The sequence below is a fragment of the Cervus elaphus genome, chromosome 2 (genome assembly GCF_910594005.1).
Source record: "Cervus elaphus chromosome 2, mCerEla1.1, whole genome shotgun sequence".
NCBI classification, from domain to species: Eukaryota; Metazoa; Chordata; class Mammalia; order Artiodactyla; family Cervidae; genus Cervus; species Cervus elaphus.
Window position 1 is genome coordinate 25,847,845 of NC_057816.1, and position 15,898 is coordinate 25,863,742.

The 15,898-nt window shown below is 42.1% G+C and overlaps 1 protein-coding gene across 1 annotated transcript; it reads left to right on the forward strand.

Annotated features, from left to right (window-relative positions):
- The first annotated feature begins 5,981 nt into the window (after window positions 1–5,981).
- On the forward strand, window positions 5,982–7,872 carry LOC122705568 (E3 ubiquitin-protein ligase RNF113A-like). Its single transcript, XM_043921007.1, has one exon. It carries the CDS (start codon window positions 6,082–6,084, stop codon window positions 7,138–7,140), a length of 1,059 nt encoding a protein of 352 aa, XP_043776942.1. The 5' UTR covers window positions 5,982–6,081; the 3' UTR covers window positions 7,141–7,872.
- The last annotated feature ends 8,026 nt before the right edge of the window (window positions 7,873–15,898 follow it).

A 15,898-nucleotide genomic window follows, 5' to 3' on the forward strand; every position in this document is an offset into this window, starting at 1 on the left:
GCTGATCTCTATCATCACTAGATGGTTTTTTAGTGTGAGAATGAATGTGGAAGGGCTAAACTAATTACAATTTTCACCCGCGATGAGGACAAAAGTGAACTGTTGGCTGTTATAATCAGATTGTGTGCTACTTGACTTGTTCAGAAATAGTAGGTACTATGAAAATAATGTTTGGCAATAACAAGAGTTACCAGTTATGCAACAGCTTTTAGGTCCCAGGCGCTTCCCATACACTGTCTTAGATAATCTTCCCAAGACTACTGTGTTCCCAAGATATCCATTTTACAGAATGCTTGTACCATTCCCCGTTCCCCAAACTCCCAGCCCCTGATAAACACCTGTTTACTGTTTCTATGAGTGCGACTTTTTTCCTTTGCTTAATGCCATGTTTAGATGCAAGTCAGTGTACATTTCAAGCAGTCGATGCTGAGAAATTTAGCACTGCACTGCCCTCTTGTGCTTTTGACCACATTTACAGCATCAAGGCGATTAAAATCTCACTGCCTTCTTTGCACCCAATCTTCCCTCTTCCACTTCAACAGTTGAGTTTGCCCGCTTGTTTTAAATTTAAATGAAGGTTTATGAAGGCTCTTGGCAGAGAATGGTGTCTTTGTCCACACTGGAATCCTTCCTCCCCTGCACTCAAGATTTTCTCCTCTTCATTGCTCTCTCTTAATACTAAATTGTATAAAAGAGGTAAAAAGACCCCAAAGCGGCCAGTTTCCAAGAGCTCAAATGTTCAAAAGAGAAACTGCAATATCTATTGAGCCGCAAAGTTGTGTGTGTTCCAGTATTTCATTTTTATAATTAGTCAATTATGAATTCCCAGTTATAAATAATTAATCGATGTTCGATCTCCTGAGAGGAAACACATTTGACAAATGATCAAACCAATGCAAAACCTAATTCAGGGCATCCTTAAAAATGACTTTAAACAGAAAGAAAAAAACTCTGAGAAATTCTTTTTTTTTTTTTTATTTTAATTTTTTATTAGTTGGAGGCTAATTACTTCACAACATTTCAGTGGGTTTTGTCATACATTGAGAAATTCTTTAAACTGATAAAAATGCTGACATGTAAAAAGACTCCCAAAGTAAACCAAAATAACCATTAAAAATAAATAAATAACTGAGAAACTTGCTTTCTTCAAACTATTATTTTGACCTAATTGTCCTCTGAGCCAGTTTGATTTCAACCAAACTGCTTTCTTCCAAATCATGTTTTGAGAACTTGTTTCTAATTTGTCTTTGGCCAAATCCCATGCTACCCATACAAGCCAAGGAATTCAGTCATCAAAATGAGGTTTTTTTTTTTAACCTCTTTTACCTAGAAATGTATGAATTCAATTTGTCTTCCCTTATATATCCTGCTTGATTTTTTTAGTGTTTTCATAATCATGTAATTTAATCCTCACAAAAAGTTAGGAGATTATTTCTGTTTTACACTGGAGGAAATGAAGTTTCAGTGAGGCTAAAGGATTTGTCTGTCCAAGGCCACATGGTTCACTAGTGAAAAAGTTAGAGACCCCAGATCTTTTAGGTTCTATGTGTGCATGCTCAGTTGCATCCAACTCTTTGCAACCCCATGGACTGTAGCCCGCCAGGCTCCTCTGTCCATGGGATTCTCCAGGCAGAATACTGGAGTGAGCTATCATGCCCTTTCCAGGGGATCTTCCCAACCCAGTGATCAAACCTGAGTTTGAGCCTCTTAAATCTCCTGCATTGTCAGGTGGGTTCTTTACCACTGAGCCACCAGGGAAGCTCCTTCAGGCTGTATACTGGGGCCAATTCCATCACAATAGTGGCAAAAATGTAGAACCTGCCTTGCAGGATGGAGCCTAGAACAGAGTTTAGGAACTTTTACACTCAGTTTCAATGTACTAACCAGGTGTTCACAGAATTTTGCTGTGGAATCTGAGGGAACTGAGTTTGTTTTTAGGGTAGAGTTGATATATCTATCAGTCAGTTTCTGTGTGTGTTATGTGTGTTTAGCTCCTACGATATGACAATATAGAAAAATACACAAGGATTCTTGACCAGTGGGGTTGCAAAGAGTTGGACACCACTGAGCGACTGAACTGAACTGAACCAAATATGTAATGTTCTCAAGCATTCTGCTCTCCAAGTTGTTCAATATGATCAAGGAAAGCGAACCCACATTTGTTTGTTCATTCATTCAGGAAACATTTATTTAGTGTCTATACTATGTCAGGTACCATCCTAGGTGTTGGGGATACAACAGTGAGCAAAATAAAGTCCTACTTCATGGACTGTTCATTCTAGCAAGACAGTAAGTAGTATATAGCACAGTAGGTATTTGAGGGGTAAATTAGATGGCTTTTCCTAGTGACCATGGCCAATACTCAGGAAAAGGAGAAGTCAGAGAAGGTTCAAGGAAGTATGTCACTGTTACATGGAACCACAAATGATTGAGGTCATACTTTTTAAAGTGTGTTATACCAAAGGATATTTGTATCATTTGGGGGAATATCAGTTTTATATTGTAAGACTAGAGATGGATTCAGATCTTGATTCCTTTCTTTATTAGTTGTATGATCTGAGATGTGTTACTCTGATCTTTACTCTGTTTTCTCCTCTATAAAATGGAAATAATATTAGTACCTGTCATATCTCTACCTCATACAGCTACCATGAAAACTAAAAGGATAGATAATATATGGAAAATTTAGCACAGTAACTAACACAAATCAAGAAACTAAATATAACTGCTGTGTCAGGCAGGATACTTTCTGTTGCTGGTGATAGACTGGTCCACGTAGTTATATCAAACAATGCCTTTGGACCCATCATTCTGTCTATAATTTCATTTGTGTTCCCAAGAACAAGTAATATCTGAATAAGAATTCATAAATATTGAGCTCTTAAATATGACACGTTTCCAAGCACTTTGCATGGATTGTATCATTTAATCTTCACAAGACTCAATGAGGTAGATGATATAATCATCTCATTTTACAAGTGAGGAAACTGGGATACAGGGAGGTTAATAGCTGGAAAGAGGAAAAACTGTTTTACTCTAGAGCTTAACCATTACACAGAATCCTTTTGAAGAAATTAATGGGTGAAGAGGATAGAGTTTCAAATAAGAGAAAGTAAAGTATTATAGATAATTTTGAGTTCTCATGTGACTAATAAGTTCAATGAAAAATTGTGGGCTCATTTATCTTGGCACCCACAGCATCTAACCAGCATGCACACAAAAGCAACTAATAAATATTTCACAACTGAACTGATTCAGTATTAGCAATCTTTACTCTCTGCTTTCTCCAACAATGCTTAAGTATTTTAGCTTTGCATTTGCTAACTACCCACCTTGCTCAAAACTATTAGCTAATAAACTTATGCATATAGTTATTTCATTTTAAAAAACTCAAAAAGAACTAATAGTAAGCACCCCTATATTGAGATCAGAAAGGACTTTCTAACACTGAAATGGATCCCTGGAAAACAAAAATTTCCACCTTCTCTGGCGCCCTCTTGTGCTTTATGACAGAAACTAATCCAGAGTGCTGATGCTTCCAGGTGTTGAGAAGTGAAACTGAATCTGAAAAAATTCAACACACACGCTCTTAGAGATTAAACTGTTTTCCACTCATCTCTTCATGTTACACTAATCAGTGCTTGTGTCAGGAATTGTAAAATATTGTGTAACCTGGTTTCCCTCGTCCCAGTAGGCTGTAATTTACCTAATCAGTTTGAAAATTTCCTCCAGCTCTTATTCCTAGAGATTCATACAACCTGTAAAATGTGTGCTTTTTGGAAGCATGTGTGACTTGTGTTATCTGGCAGGACTGCCATCTCTCTCTCTCTCATCCTCGGGTCAAGGCTCTGATTTCCTTAAAAAAATGTAAAGCTGCAGGAAGAGGGCAGTACATCTACTTTTCCTTGACTTAAAGGGCGCCTTGAGGCAGTGCTGCTTGTTCATCAGTCTTGCTGAGTTTTCACTGGTTCCCTGGTACCACTTTTCAAGTCCCCCTGCATCATTGTACTGTGAGCACTGGAAAGGAATACAGGCTCAGCAGGTAACAATGCAAGTGATAGATTCTACATTGCCTTAAACCAGGTGTCCTGCCCCAGCAGCTGGCGAAACAGGCTCAGATGTTTCAGATTATTAAACTTGAGCTGGAACCTGCATTATATTTCCATGAATAATGATGATATTAAAATTATTAATAAAAATGACTGAATTTTATTTAGTGCTTAATAGTTAAGCAATAAACACTAAATACATTGCTGAGTGCTTTACAGGCAGCATCTTGCTTAATTTTCACAAGTCTCCTAGGGAGTAAGTAGTGTTATAATTGTCCTTCACAGATAAGAAAACTGAGCTGCAGAGAGGTTAGATACTTTGAGAGACACCATAGCTTTGAGAGAATCTGTCTGCTCTAATTGTCTGAGCCACAAGACTACAGTTCCAATGCTGGCTCTACCACTTTCTAACTGTGTGACTTTTGGTTATTTGCTTAACCTCTCTGTGCCTCAGTTTCCTTATCTATAATAACTCCTGCTTCAGAAGCATATTGCAGGTATTAAATGAGCTAATGGTCCATATTGTTAAGTGCTGTAAAAGTACTTTTACAAAAAGAAGTGAAGCCCAGGTTGGTTCAGACCACTATATAGTCTAAGATGAAGATTATGCTTTTTCTCCTAATGGATATTGTTATGAAATGGATCCTAGTAACATGTCTAACCAAGGTTAATTTCTTCTTTGTGCAGCACAATCATCTAAGAATCTTTAAAAACTACTGATCCTGATTCAATAGGTCTAGTGCAAAGCCCAAGCATCTTTATTTTTCTGAAGCTTTAAGAGATGTCCATCCATAGCCAGAACTACAAGTCACTGCCGTAGTACTTAGCTGTTGACAAAGATCTTTTCCATAATAAGATAATATTTATTCAGGGGTTACTATATGCTATATACTAAGTGCTTTATTTGGATCATCTCATTTTAATCCTCCAACAAAAGCTTCATGAGTTAGCTAACTAGTGTCATCCACACTTTACAGATGGGAAAACCAAGGAATAGAAGGTAAGGAACTTGCCCAAGGTCACTTGCATAGCTGGTGGCAGAGCGGGGATTTTAAACCAGTGGACCAATACCATGGCCTGTTCATTTAACTAGCAGCTTAGACTACCTTTCCACCTAGGGTCTAATTTGAACTTTGAATAAATCTTTCACATAAAAAAATAAAAACAAACTTGCACACAAGTCTGTGCAGTGAGCTGGTTTTGCCATTATTCACAGTTTATAACTGCAGAGACTAAAACTAAGGACTAAAACTATAACTGCAGGACTAAAACCAAATATACACAGCTAGTCAGTGTACAAGCTAAGGCTTACACCTGGGTCTTATAACTTGAAATCCTATTCACTTTCTCTATTGTCACAGAGAACTTCAAATAAACCAAAGTGTTAGTTGCTCAGTCATGTCCGACTCTTTGAACAGTAGCCTGCCAGGCACCTCTGTCCATGGAATTCTCCAGGCAAGAATACTGGAGTAGGTTGCCCTTTCCTTCTCCCAAATAAACCAAGGTGGATAGTTCTTTTATAAGATCTTTCATATGCTTTACCTTCTCTTTCCTACAATGACTGCTTTAATCCATGCCATCACCCCCTCTGGCAAGAGCTTCAACCAAAAGCCCTCTTCTATCTTTATCTCTTTTCTGCACACTACTTCCAGTTTCTTCATCTGCTAAATGCAGAACTCATCAATCAACTCTTTAGATTAAAATTTGGCTAACATCTGTTTTGTCTGCCATTTGCAGTAGGTTGAATGGTGGCTCCAAAAAAAATACACACACACACACACACACACACACACACACACCCCCTAGCCCCTGGGACCTGTGAGCGTGACCTTATTGGGGGGCGGGGGGAGTCTTTTGAAATGCAGCTAAGGAGTGGCGCGCGCATGCGCTCTCGCGCACCCTTGCTCCCACAGTCCTCTTTGCGCGGCCGGTTTTGCATCCACCTCGTGGCAGAGCGCACGAGTGCAGTGACGCGCAGGAGCCCCGCGCCACCCAGCAGGCCACAACCGTTTCAGAGCTCGCGACTCTTAAAATGGCAGAGCAGCTTTCCCCCGGAAAGACGACGGACCAGGTGTGCACCTTTCTTTTCAGAAAGCCTGGACGAAAGGGGGGTGCAGGCCGCAGAAAACGCCGGATTTGCAACCAGGAGCCCGGCGGAGGAGCCGGCGCCGCCGGCGGCAGCAGCAGCAGCAGCAGCAGTGGTGATGAAGGCATCAGGGTGGTTCGTCCAGAAAAGAAGCGAGCTATCCACACTCCGATGATCCAGAAGACCCAGGGCGGTGGTAAACAGAAGGGGGCTTCCGGGGACCGGAGTAGCGAGGAGGAAGTGGAGGAGCCCGAGAGTCTCGGCGTGGTCTATAAGTCCACTCGCTCGGCGAGACCCGTGGGGCCAGAGGACATGGGGGCGACCGCTGTGTACGAGCTAGACACGGAGAAGGAGCGTGACGCACAAGCCATCTTTGAGCGCAGCCGGAAGATCCGGGAGGAGCTGAGGGGCAAGGAAGATGATAAGATCTACCGGGGAATGAATAATTATCAGAAATACATGGGGCCCAAAGATACGTCTGCGGGCAGTGATTACTCCGGAATGGCGAGGAAGGGCCCCATCCGAGCTCCCGAGCATCTGCGTGCCACCGTGCGCTGGGATTACCAGCCCGACATTTGTAAGGACTACAAGGAGACCGGCTTTTGCGGCTTCGGAGACAGCTGCAAATTCCTCCATGACCGCTCAGATTACAAGCACGGGTGGCAGATCCAACGCGAGCTCGACGAGGGTCGCTATGGCGTCGACGAGGATGAAAACTATGAAGTGGCGAGCAATGAGGAGGAGCTACCATTCAAGTGTTTGATCTGTCGCCAGACCTTCCAAAACCCTGTGGTCACCAAGTGCAGGCATTATTTCTGCGAGGTATGTGCCCTTCAGCATTTCCGCACCACCCCGCGGTGCTACGTCTGTGACCAGCAGACCAGTGGCGTCTTCAATCCCGCGAAAGAATTGATCGCTAAACTGGAGAAGCGTCGAGCTGCAGAAGAGGGCGGTGCTTCCAATTTCCCAGAAGACCCCGATAAGGGTCCAATTCCCATTACTTAATTTTCCGACTGTTCTCAAATCTCGAAATGTTTTGTAGTTTGGGGGGCGGGGGGGAATACTGTAGCTAAGTTACAGATCTCTAGGTGAAATCATTTTTTATTTTTCTGGGTTGGCCCTAAATCCAGCCTTAACTATCCTTGTAAGGCAGAAGAGAAGGCCATGTGAAGACAGAGGCAAAGACTGGTGTCCCCAGCCATAAGCCAAGGGATCCCTGAAGCCACCAGAAGCTGGAAGAAGCAAAGAGCCTCTAGAAGGAAGATGACCCCACCAACACCTTGATTTCAGACTTCTAGCCTCCAGAACTGTGACTGGATACACTGCTGTTGTTATAAGCCACTCAGTGTTAATTTGTTGTGGCAGCTGTGGGGACCTAATACACCATTTCTTTACCTCTTTTTGACTTTGAGGGTTCATGACATCTCTGGCTTCCCTGCTCATCTGGCTCTGTACCTCAAATAAACCCTCAGCCCTTCTGGGACTCCTTCACTGTCTACTGCGTGGGACCCTTGGGTCCTTTATGTGCCATCCCTCATGTTGCTTCTTTGTTGGAAAGAAGACATGCCATGGCAACAGAAGTCCCCCCTCAGAAGGGAACTGGCTTTGGGGTAATATGGGGAAGGAAATGAGTTCTGTAAGGACAGATGGTGTGTAAGCAGAGCACCATTTGCCCATGAGTTCCTTGCTATGTTTTCCTCTTTCTTAAAAAAAAAAAAAGATTATTGTTTGTTTACGTTTGGCTGGATCTTCATTGCTGCAGGTGGGCTATTCTCTAGTTGTGGGGGCTACTCTTCTCATTGTGGTGGTGTCTCTTGTTGCAGAGCATGGGCTCTAGGCGTGCTGGCTCAGTAGCTGTGGCGCATGGACTTAGTTACTTGTAGCATGTGGGGTCTTCTCGGACCAGGGATCGAAACGGTGTCCCCTGCATTGGCAGGAGGATTCTTTACCACTAGACCATCAGGGAAACCTTCCCTCCCCCCACTTTTTAATCCCTGTATTGTTTCCATTAAAGAGCACATCTGAGGGTTACTACCTGTACAATTGATACCTCATTTTTGGGTACCATCTGCAAAGTAAGAATGTTTGACAAGTTGACTCCTTCCTCTCCTTCTGGGCCACGTAAAACATGAAATCTATCATACAGAAGTTTTTCGTGAGTACCAGCTAAGTGTCAATGACAAATTGGCACTTACCAAGAGCATTGCCAATGAGTGAACAACAAAGGCATTTGCCATCTGTCTCTAAGGAGAGTGCACCCCATGCTGCTATAGCTGTTGATCTTCAACAATCCCCGAGGAAGTTCAGGGTGGTGTGAGGCACTCTGCTCCAGGGAATCTGGTGGGACAGGTCTTTAGATAGTTGGATGTTTTTAGGAACAGATTTTATGATCTCAATCCTTGCATCTCCTCATATCTAGAGAAGCACTAAATCCCTTCATGGTGACCTCAGATCCTCATGACTAACAAAAAGCCTTTTGTAAAATCAGTTCTTCATGCTATTGAACTCCCCCTTCATCAAAACCTTATATATTGACTTCCCCCCCACTGCCGCTTTGGAGCAGTCCCTCAGAGCTATCTGAGATGTTGCCTCCCCGGCTGCAGTCCTCATTTTGCCCCAAATAAAACTTAAAACCCTCAAGTTGCACATCTTTTTTTAGTCAACCTAAGTATTAAACACTACTCCAAGAACCAGGACTTGTATCAGTGAGATAGATGTGGTGCCTGAACTCACAGGGTAGTCTTCCTGGGTTGATGAATACCATGCTTATCTACTTGGACTTGCCCAAGGTCACATAGCTACTAAATGGCCAAGATTCAAATCTACTTCTGTCTGATTTCAAAGTTCACGCTTTCCATCACATCCGGCCTATCTATCAGTGTTCTGGCAGGAAAACAGAGAGTTGTTCAAATGGGACAGTGGAATGAGAATTTAATAGAAGATTTATAAGAGGGTGGGGAGGATTAAGGAAAATCCAACAGGGAATGGTGCTGTGTCCCAGTGCTAACAATAGCTGGGTCTGAAGAGGTGTGGTGGGGAGGTGCTTACAGGAACTTGGAGAGGGTTGTCTGTAGCTGTGAGGGAGATCTGAATGATGGGAGTTATGCCTCTTGGTAGAGGACCAACCCCAGTGACCCTGTAGAGAAGGATATGAAGAAATAAACGCCCTTATCTCACTGTCTTCCCCCTTTCAGATAACCAGTGCCTTCCACTGGCCAAATCCAACTAGAAACTAGAGGACAAGCCAGAATGTTACAGGCTTTAGACGTCAGCTATGAGGTCACAGAGAAGGGTGTAAAGGGTAGAAAGTGGATATGAGGGGACAAATGAGAAATGCCCAATACACCAGTATTTTACAAACTTTTCCCATTCAGGTATTACCTTCATGAATTCATCATATCCCATGTATCCTGTACACTCACCTATTCTTAATATTTTTTAAATGTCACTTTTAAATACCTTATTAAATGTATTAATAGGTCACAAAGAGTCAGACATGACTCAGCAACTGAACAACAACAACTAATAAATGTATTACTAGTAATTCAGGTAATATGTGGCTACCTTAAACAGAAGAAAAGCCTTAAAAATATAATGAAAAATCATTGCCCCAAATTTAAAAAATAAAATTAATAACTATAAATGGTTGTTTATCTTTTGAGGTCAGGTACCATCTGGCCCTGCCTGCTTATCCAGTGTCCTGTCCCCAGCCCCGCTCCAGATGTTTACCCCTCCATTTCAGCCATGTTGATTTTTGGCCCTTCAAAACCAGCCATACTCTCACCCACCACAGTGCCATTACATAGGTTATTCTTTAGCATTGGTTAGTGACAGAACACTCTTGAAAATGCTAGGGAACTGAATAATACAACACATACGGGACAATCAGCTACAAACAAGAGGAACTATGCTTTTCTGAAGACTATTCTAGAATTGCACTGGTATCACTAAACATTGGTCATTGATCTGGGTGTCCAAGGTCTTGTCCTGACATCAAACTTTAATTCTATGGTCTTACATAAGATATTTAACAGAAACATGACTCAGTTTCTCCATCTATATAAAATGAAACAAAAATTAGCATCGAAGCAGGAAACATGTGGGTACATATGCCATCACCTCTTCACTCCTACAACTCCCAAAAGGGAAAAAAAAAATTACTGTCAAGAATGTGATAAATATACCAAATCAGCATCTAAATTGCTGAATGCAGTTCATGCCTATATTTGTTCTATGACAGGAATATAGCAAAATTTTCTTCTAAACACCTTCCTTTACCAAATCTAAATTCTTTATGCCCCACCAGATATCTTAATAGTGCTACATTTATTTATAGCTCTCCTTTGCAAAAAAAGTCATCCAGCATACATATTTATGAATAAATGGAATAATAAATGGGGAAGAAGTATGGCCACCTTGAATACGGTTTAAACCTATTCTTTCTTTTATAATAGTGAGCTCTACTTTCTAGCCACAGGAATCAGAGAAGAAACTAAAGGAATACAAAATTGCTGCTTTCCTTGAGGTGGTACTCTCAGACATGAGAAGTTGACCTCATCTAGGCTTCATTCCTCTGTCTACACTGATGGTCAGGATGGTCTCCTTAGTTCTTCTCAGTCAGAACTAAGGAGATGCAGCTGACTAAGAAGGGGCTTTTGCTTAGATTTGGCCTTTTCCACTGGACTTAAATCTCAAAGGATGCACTGGTATCTTGAATAATCCACTCTCTTCATCCCTGCCGCCCGCTCTGTGTCCTGAATAAAACTGATCTGCACAGTCTAAGTTCCTTCTGACCAATTAGTACCAGCAGGAGATCAAGGGAGGGAGAAGAGGATTCCCTGGCCAGCTAGTGATTAGGACTACATACTTCCACTTCAGGGGGCATGGGTTCAATCCCTGGTCAGGGATCTAAGGTCCCACAAGCTGCACCAAAAAGGTGGAAGAGAGTGAGGTTGGGCTATTATTCCCTTAACTCCTTCTCTGTGCAGTTGCTCCAAACTCACTGTGTCCTATAAGACAGCCCTCTCTGGCTCAGTTTTGATGAACTGATCCCCTCTTCTCTTTTGCTCTTTGAAACAACATCTGTTTAGTACCCTTGCCTTCAATTACCCATTTTGAGTGTCATGTCTTTCCTACCTTGAACCTTGAACCTAAAACAGGGAGTGGTAGGCTGGACCTACCCACAACCTTTGAGTTACCTTGTGAGGTCTGAGAGTCAGGCTGACATAAAGGAGAGAGGAGCCAAGGGAGGAAGAGGGATTGAGTCCTGGCCCCACTGGCTGACCGCCTGACTTCAGTGATGCCCAAGGCTTTCACACACAGAATTTTTTTTTTTAATTTAATTCAGTATATATCTTTTTCTTTGCCCAAAACATCTTGAGCTGATGTTTCAATAACTTGAAACAGAAGTCTTAATGAAGGTGTTACTAAAAATATAGCTCTAAAGTGAAGACATCTGGATCCTTGATGCTAAAGACTCTGCTGCTGCTAAGTCACGTCAGTCGTGTCCAACTCTGTGTGACCCCATAGATGGCAGCCCAACAGGCTCCTCTGTCCCTGGGAATCTCCAGGCAAGAATACTGGAGTGGGTTGCCATTTCCTTCTCCAGTGCATGAAAGTGAAAAGTGAAAGTGAAGTTGCTCAGTAATGTCCGATTCTCAGCGACCCCATGGACTATAGCCTACCAGGCTCCTCCATCCATGGGATTCTCCAGGCAAGAGTACTGGAGTGGGTTGACATTGCCTAAAGATCCGGCTAAAGATTCTAGATCTGGCTTAAATACAGAACTACCTTCTAGTTCCATTCTGCCTGAGGCCTGATCCTACAGCTGATTCTATTTTCAGACTTCTCTGAGATTCTGTCTCCCATACATACTATGTGGGTGTTACAATATTCATCGTCTTTACTCTAGTTAGCATGAGTGAGTCTCTGTTTCTTGGAGCAAGGTGAACATAATAAAACAGTTCCCATTTTACAGATAAGAATATGAAGGCCAAGATAAATGAAGAAACTTCATCTCAGTCAAAGATAAGGTCAAAAGTGGACTTGACAGGCAGGTCTTCTGGCCCAGGACCTTTTCATGCTACCCCAGCTTTCTTGTGTTTCCTTTGCCTCCCTCTTTTCCCTTCCTATTTGCTCTGAAATTTTGTGGCCCTGTTGCCTTAGTAGTCTAGGTTGTATCATTTTATCTAAGGGTATTGATGCTCGGCCAACTGTCAGAGAAGAAGAGCCATGGGCTTATCTTTTTCTGAGTTCCATCCCTTGTCAGTCCACTCATTTACATTTATCATGTGCTACCCTATGAAAGTTTGGGAGATGTTGGATAATGTTAACTTGTACTTTTATTTAGCTCCCCAAGTATTAATAACTTACCATCTCAGGTTAGAGTACATTTGTCTTGTATCTGATTCATCCTGGAAAAGTCTATAGTACCTAGCACAGTATTTAGCTCACATTAGAGAATCAGTATCCAGTATCCAGTGAGTATCCATGAACATGATTGACTCAAAGCATCTTATATTAGGCAAAATGTTGATGAAGCTGCTGTGACACATTATAGTGGCTCCAACATGACAGAAGTTGACCTATCCCACAGCCCGAAAGTGGGCAAACAGTCCAGGGTAGGAGGCAGATAGCTCTGTTCTATGAATTGATCCAGGGACTCAGGGTCCAGGTTCTTACTCTGCCATTCTGCTTATGGTTAGAACTGGCTCACTCATACCACATTCGCATCTTTGCATAAGGAAAGGAGAAAAGGGAAAGGGAAGGGAAAGCAGGTAGCTTTCTTATTAAAATGTGATTTGAGTATGCACATATCTCGGCTTGCAGCTAATTGGCTAAAACATTGTCACATGTTCAAACGGACTTGAAAGTGATGTTGGGAAATATAGAATATAAATGGTCAGCCACATGGCTTGATAAAACTCAGAGCTCTATTGTTAAAAGACAAGAAAGACCATGTAATATCCAGTGAAATGGCTAAAATTTTTAAAAAGTGGGTGGGAGAAATCCTTGGTCATTCCTACCCTAGGTATTTACCTAAGAGTAATGCAAACCTGTGTCTACAGAAAGACTAGTAGAAGAATGTTCATAGGAGTCTTAATCATAATAGCTAAAAACAGGAAACAGACCTAATGTTCATCAACAGAGTGTTTAAACATGTCATGGGCTAATCATCCAATGTACTGTTACTCAGCAACAAAGGAACAAAACTGCTGATACATGAAGCAACCAAGTTTGACTTACCCATTTAGCAGAGTAGGCACAGTGCCCAGGCCCATGGAAATGTTTCAATTTCTTTTAAAATCAGAAGGAAAAAATGAACTTTTAGGTTGATGAAAATGTTTTATTATATAATATGTATTTATCATTACAGTAACAGTTATAGGAGATAAATGTTATTTTTTATGAAGGAAAGGGCTCATTGAAGTCCGTAGGATCCATGAAAGTCATAACACAGGCCTACAAACAATAGAGATGAATCTTAAAAACATTATGCTGAGCAAAAGACTTGAGACACAAAAGAGTATGTGCTATATGATTTTATTTAATGAAGTTCTATAACAGACAAAACTAACCAACTGATAGATTAGAAAATGGTCACCTTTGGGATGGGAGGCATTGAAGGCACTTTCTTAGGTGACAGAAATGTTCCGTATCTTGTTTCTAGTGGCGGTTATGAAGATGAATACAAAGATGAATACGAAGATGAATTATCTTCATATGAATATGAAGATGAATTATCTAAAAGGATGGGACAGAACCTTTTCCATCCATGCATTTTATTGTATGTATCCATGCTGAAGAATTGATGCTTTTGAACTGTGGTGTTGGAGAAGACTCTTGAGAGTCCCTTGGACTGCAAGGAGATCAAACCAGTCCATCCTAAAGGAAATCAGTCCTGAATATTCATTGGAAGGACTGACGCTGAAGCTGAAACTCCAATACTTTGGCCACCTGATGCAAAGAACTGACTCATTGGAAAAGACTCTGAGGCTGGGAAAGATTAAGGCAGGAGGAGAAGGGGATGACAGAGGATGAGATGGTTAGATGGCATCACTGACTCAATGGACATAAATTTGAGCAAGCTTTGGGAGTTGGTGATGGACGGGGAAGCCTGGCTGCAATCTGTGGGTTGCAAAGAGTCGGACACAACTGAGCAACTGAACTGATTTTATTGTATATTAATTATGACAGGATTTTTTAAAAACGAGAATTAACACTACAAAGCTAATCATCTCTGCAATACGTTTGATTAATGAATTCTTGAGACAGTGTTAGCTGGCATGGTTTTAAGTTGCCTTTTAGCAGAAATGCTCTAGGAACTCTAATGGAAGAATCCAACACCGTGGCAGACTAGCAGGGAATGAAACACTCTGTTCTGTATCAGTTAAGGTTTTTGGTTGCAAGCAACAGAAAGTAGCTTTGGTTAGCTTAAGCAAAAATGAAACTATTGCCAAAAAAGAAAGGAAAGAAAGAAAAGGAACAAGAGGAAATATAATGAACAGCCTTTGAACACAGGGAGGAATTAAAGAAAGTGAAACAATCAATTAGGCCATCAGATCACTGGCAGATCCCAGGATGATATTATCCTATACGATTGCTCTGTCCAACCAAACTCTTTCTCAGCTTCCCACAGCATCATTTTATAACCTTCCAAAGTGAAAAACCTAGATGAGAAGTGTCTGTCTGTCTGAGCCTAGGTCTCACCTGCATGTAAAATAATTCCCTGGCAGTTGGAGAGGAAAGATGTTTTACTTGCCTTCTAGAGTAGGAGGTGGGGCCCTGTATCCCATTTATTTTGTAATTCTCTAAAATAAGACTTGGAGAAGGAAATGGCAAACCACACCAGTATTCTTGCCTGGAGAATCCCACGGACAGAGGAGCCTGACAGGCTACAATCTATGCGGTTGGAAAAGTCGACACAACTGAGCGACTAATAAAATAAGCACAAAATAAGACTAGTATTTGAATGCTGGGCAGCCAACAATGACCAATGTCCACAACACAATCAGTCTCTGTTGTTCAGGTTCTAGCTTATGATTCTAACTCCTGTCCAGGACTTCCAAAATCCAGGACAGGCCCAGTGTAGATAACTATGTTCTAATACATGGATATTGGCTCCAAAGAGTGAACAGGGGAACCGTGTGGAAGGTTGCTCTGGCTCAACCATCTAGAACCTAGGCAGGGAAACCAGTTGTACTGGTGAGATAAGATGAGAGCTGGAATTGCATAAGACAAATATTTGAAAGGCAGAGAGGATGGCAAGCGTTGGTGATTAATTTAGAATGTGGAAAGGCCGGCCAAAGGAGTCAGAGGGGGAAGAGTCCGAATTTCTGACTTGAGAGGGACAGGGTTAATGAAGATTGTGCAAATGAATAGACAGTCACACCCAAGAGAGGCCAGGAGGAGACTGATTTTACAGCTGTTTGGGGGCGGTTGGAAGGGAAGGGTTACGTTTCGATGTGAATTCAAGATGAGGATGTTCAACATGCAGTTGACATTATAGGTTTTGGAAAGGGTCAAACGCAGGTCAAGGCTACTGGCCGAGGCCTTGGATGCGGGCCAACGCAGCCTAGAGGGTGAGGAAAAACGCTGGAGAGAGGGGCCCAGAGATCCCCGACATTGAGGGAGAGGTCTCCGAGCTTTCTACCCAGCAGGGCGCAGCCACGTGCTCTGGGCGCGCCTAGGCCGCACCCTCCGGCCCCCACCGGGCCCCATCCCTCTGGGCGGGGCGAGCAGCGATACCCGGAAGTCACCCGGA

Excerpts from the sequence above, each read along its gene's own strand:
- LOC122705568 (XM_043921007.1), top strand. The coding sequence starts at position 6,082 with ATGGCAGAGCAGCTTTCCCCCGGAAAGACGACGGACCAGGTGTGCACC.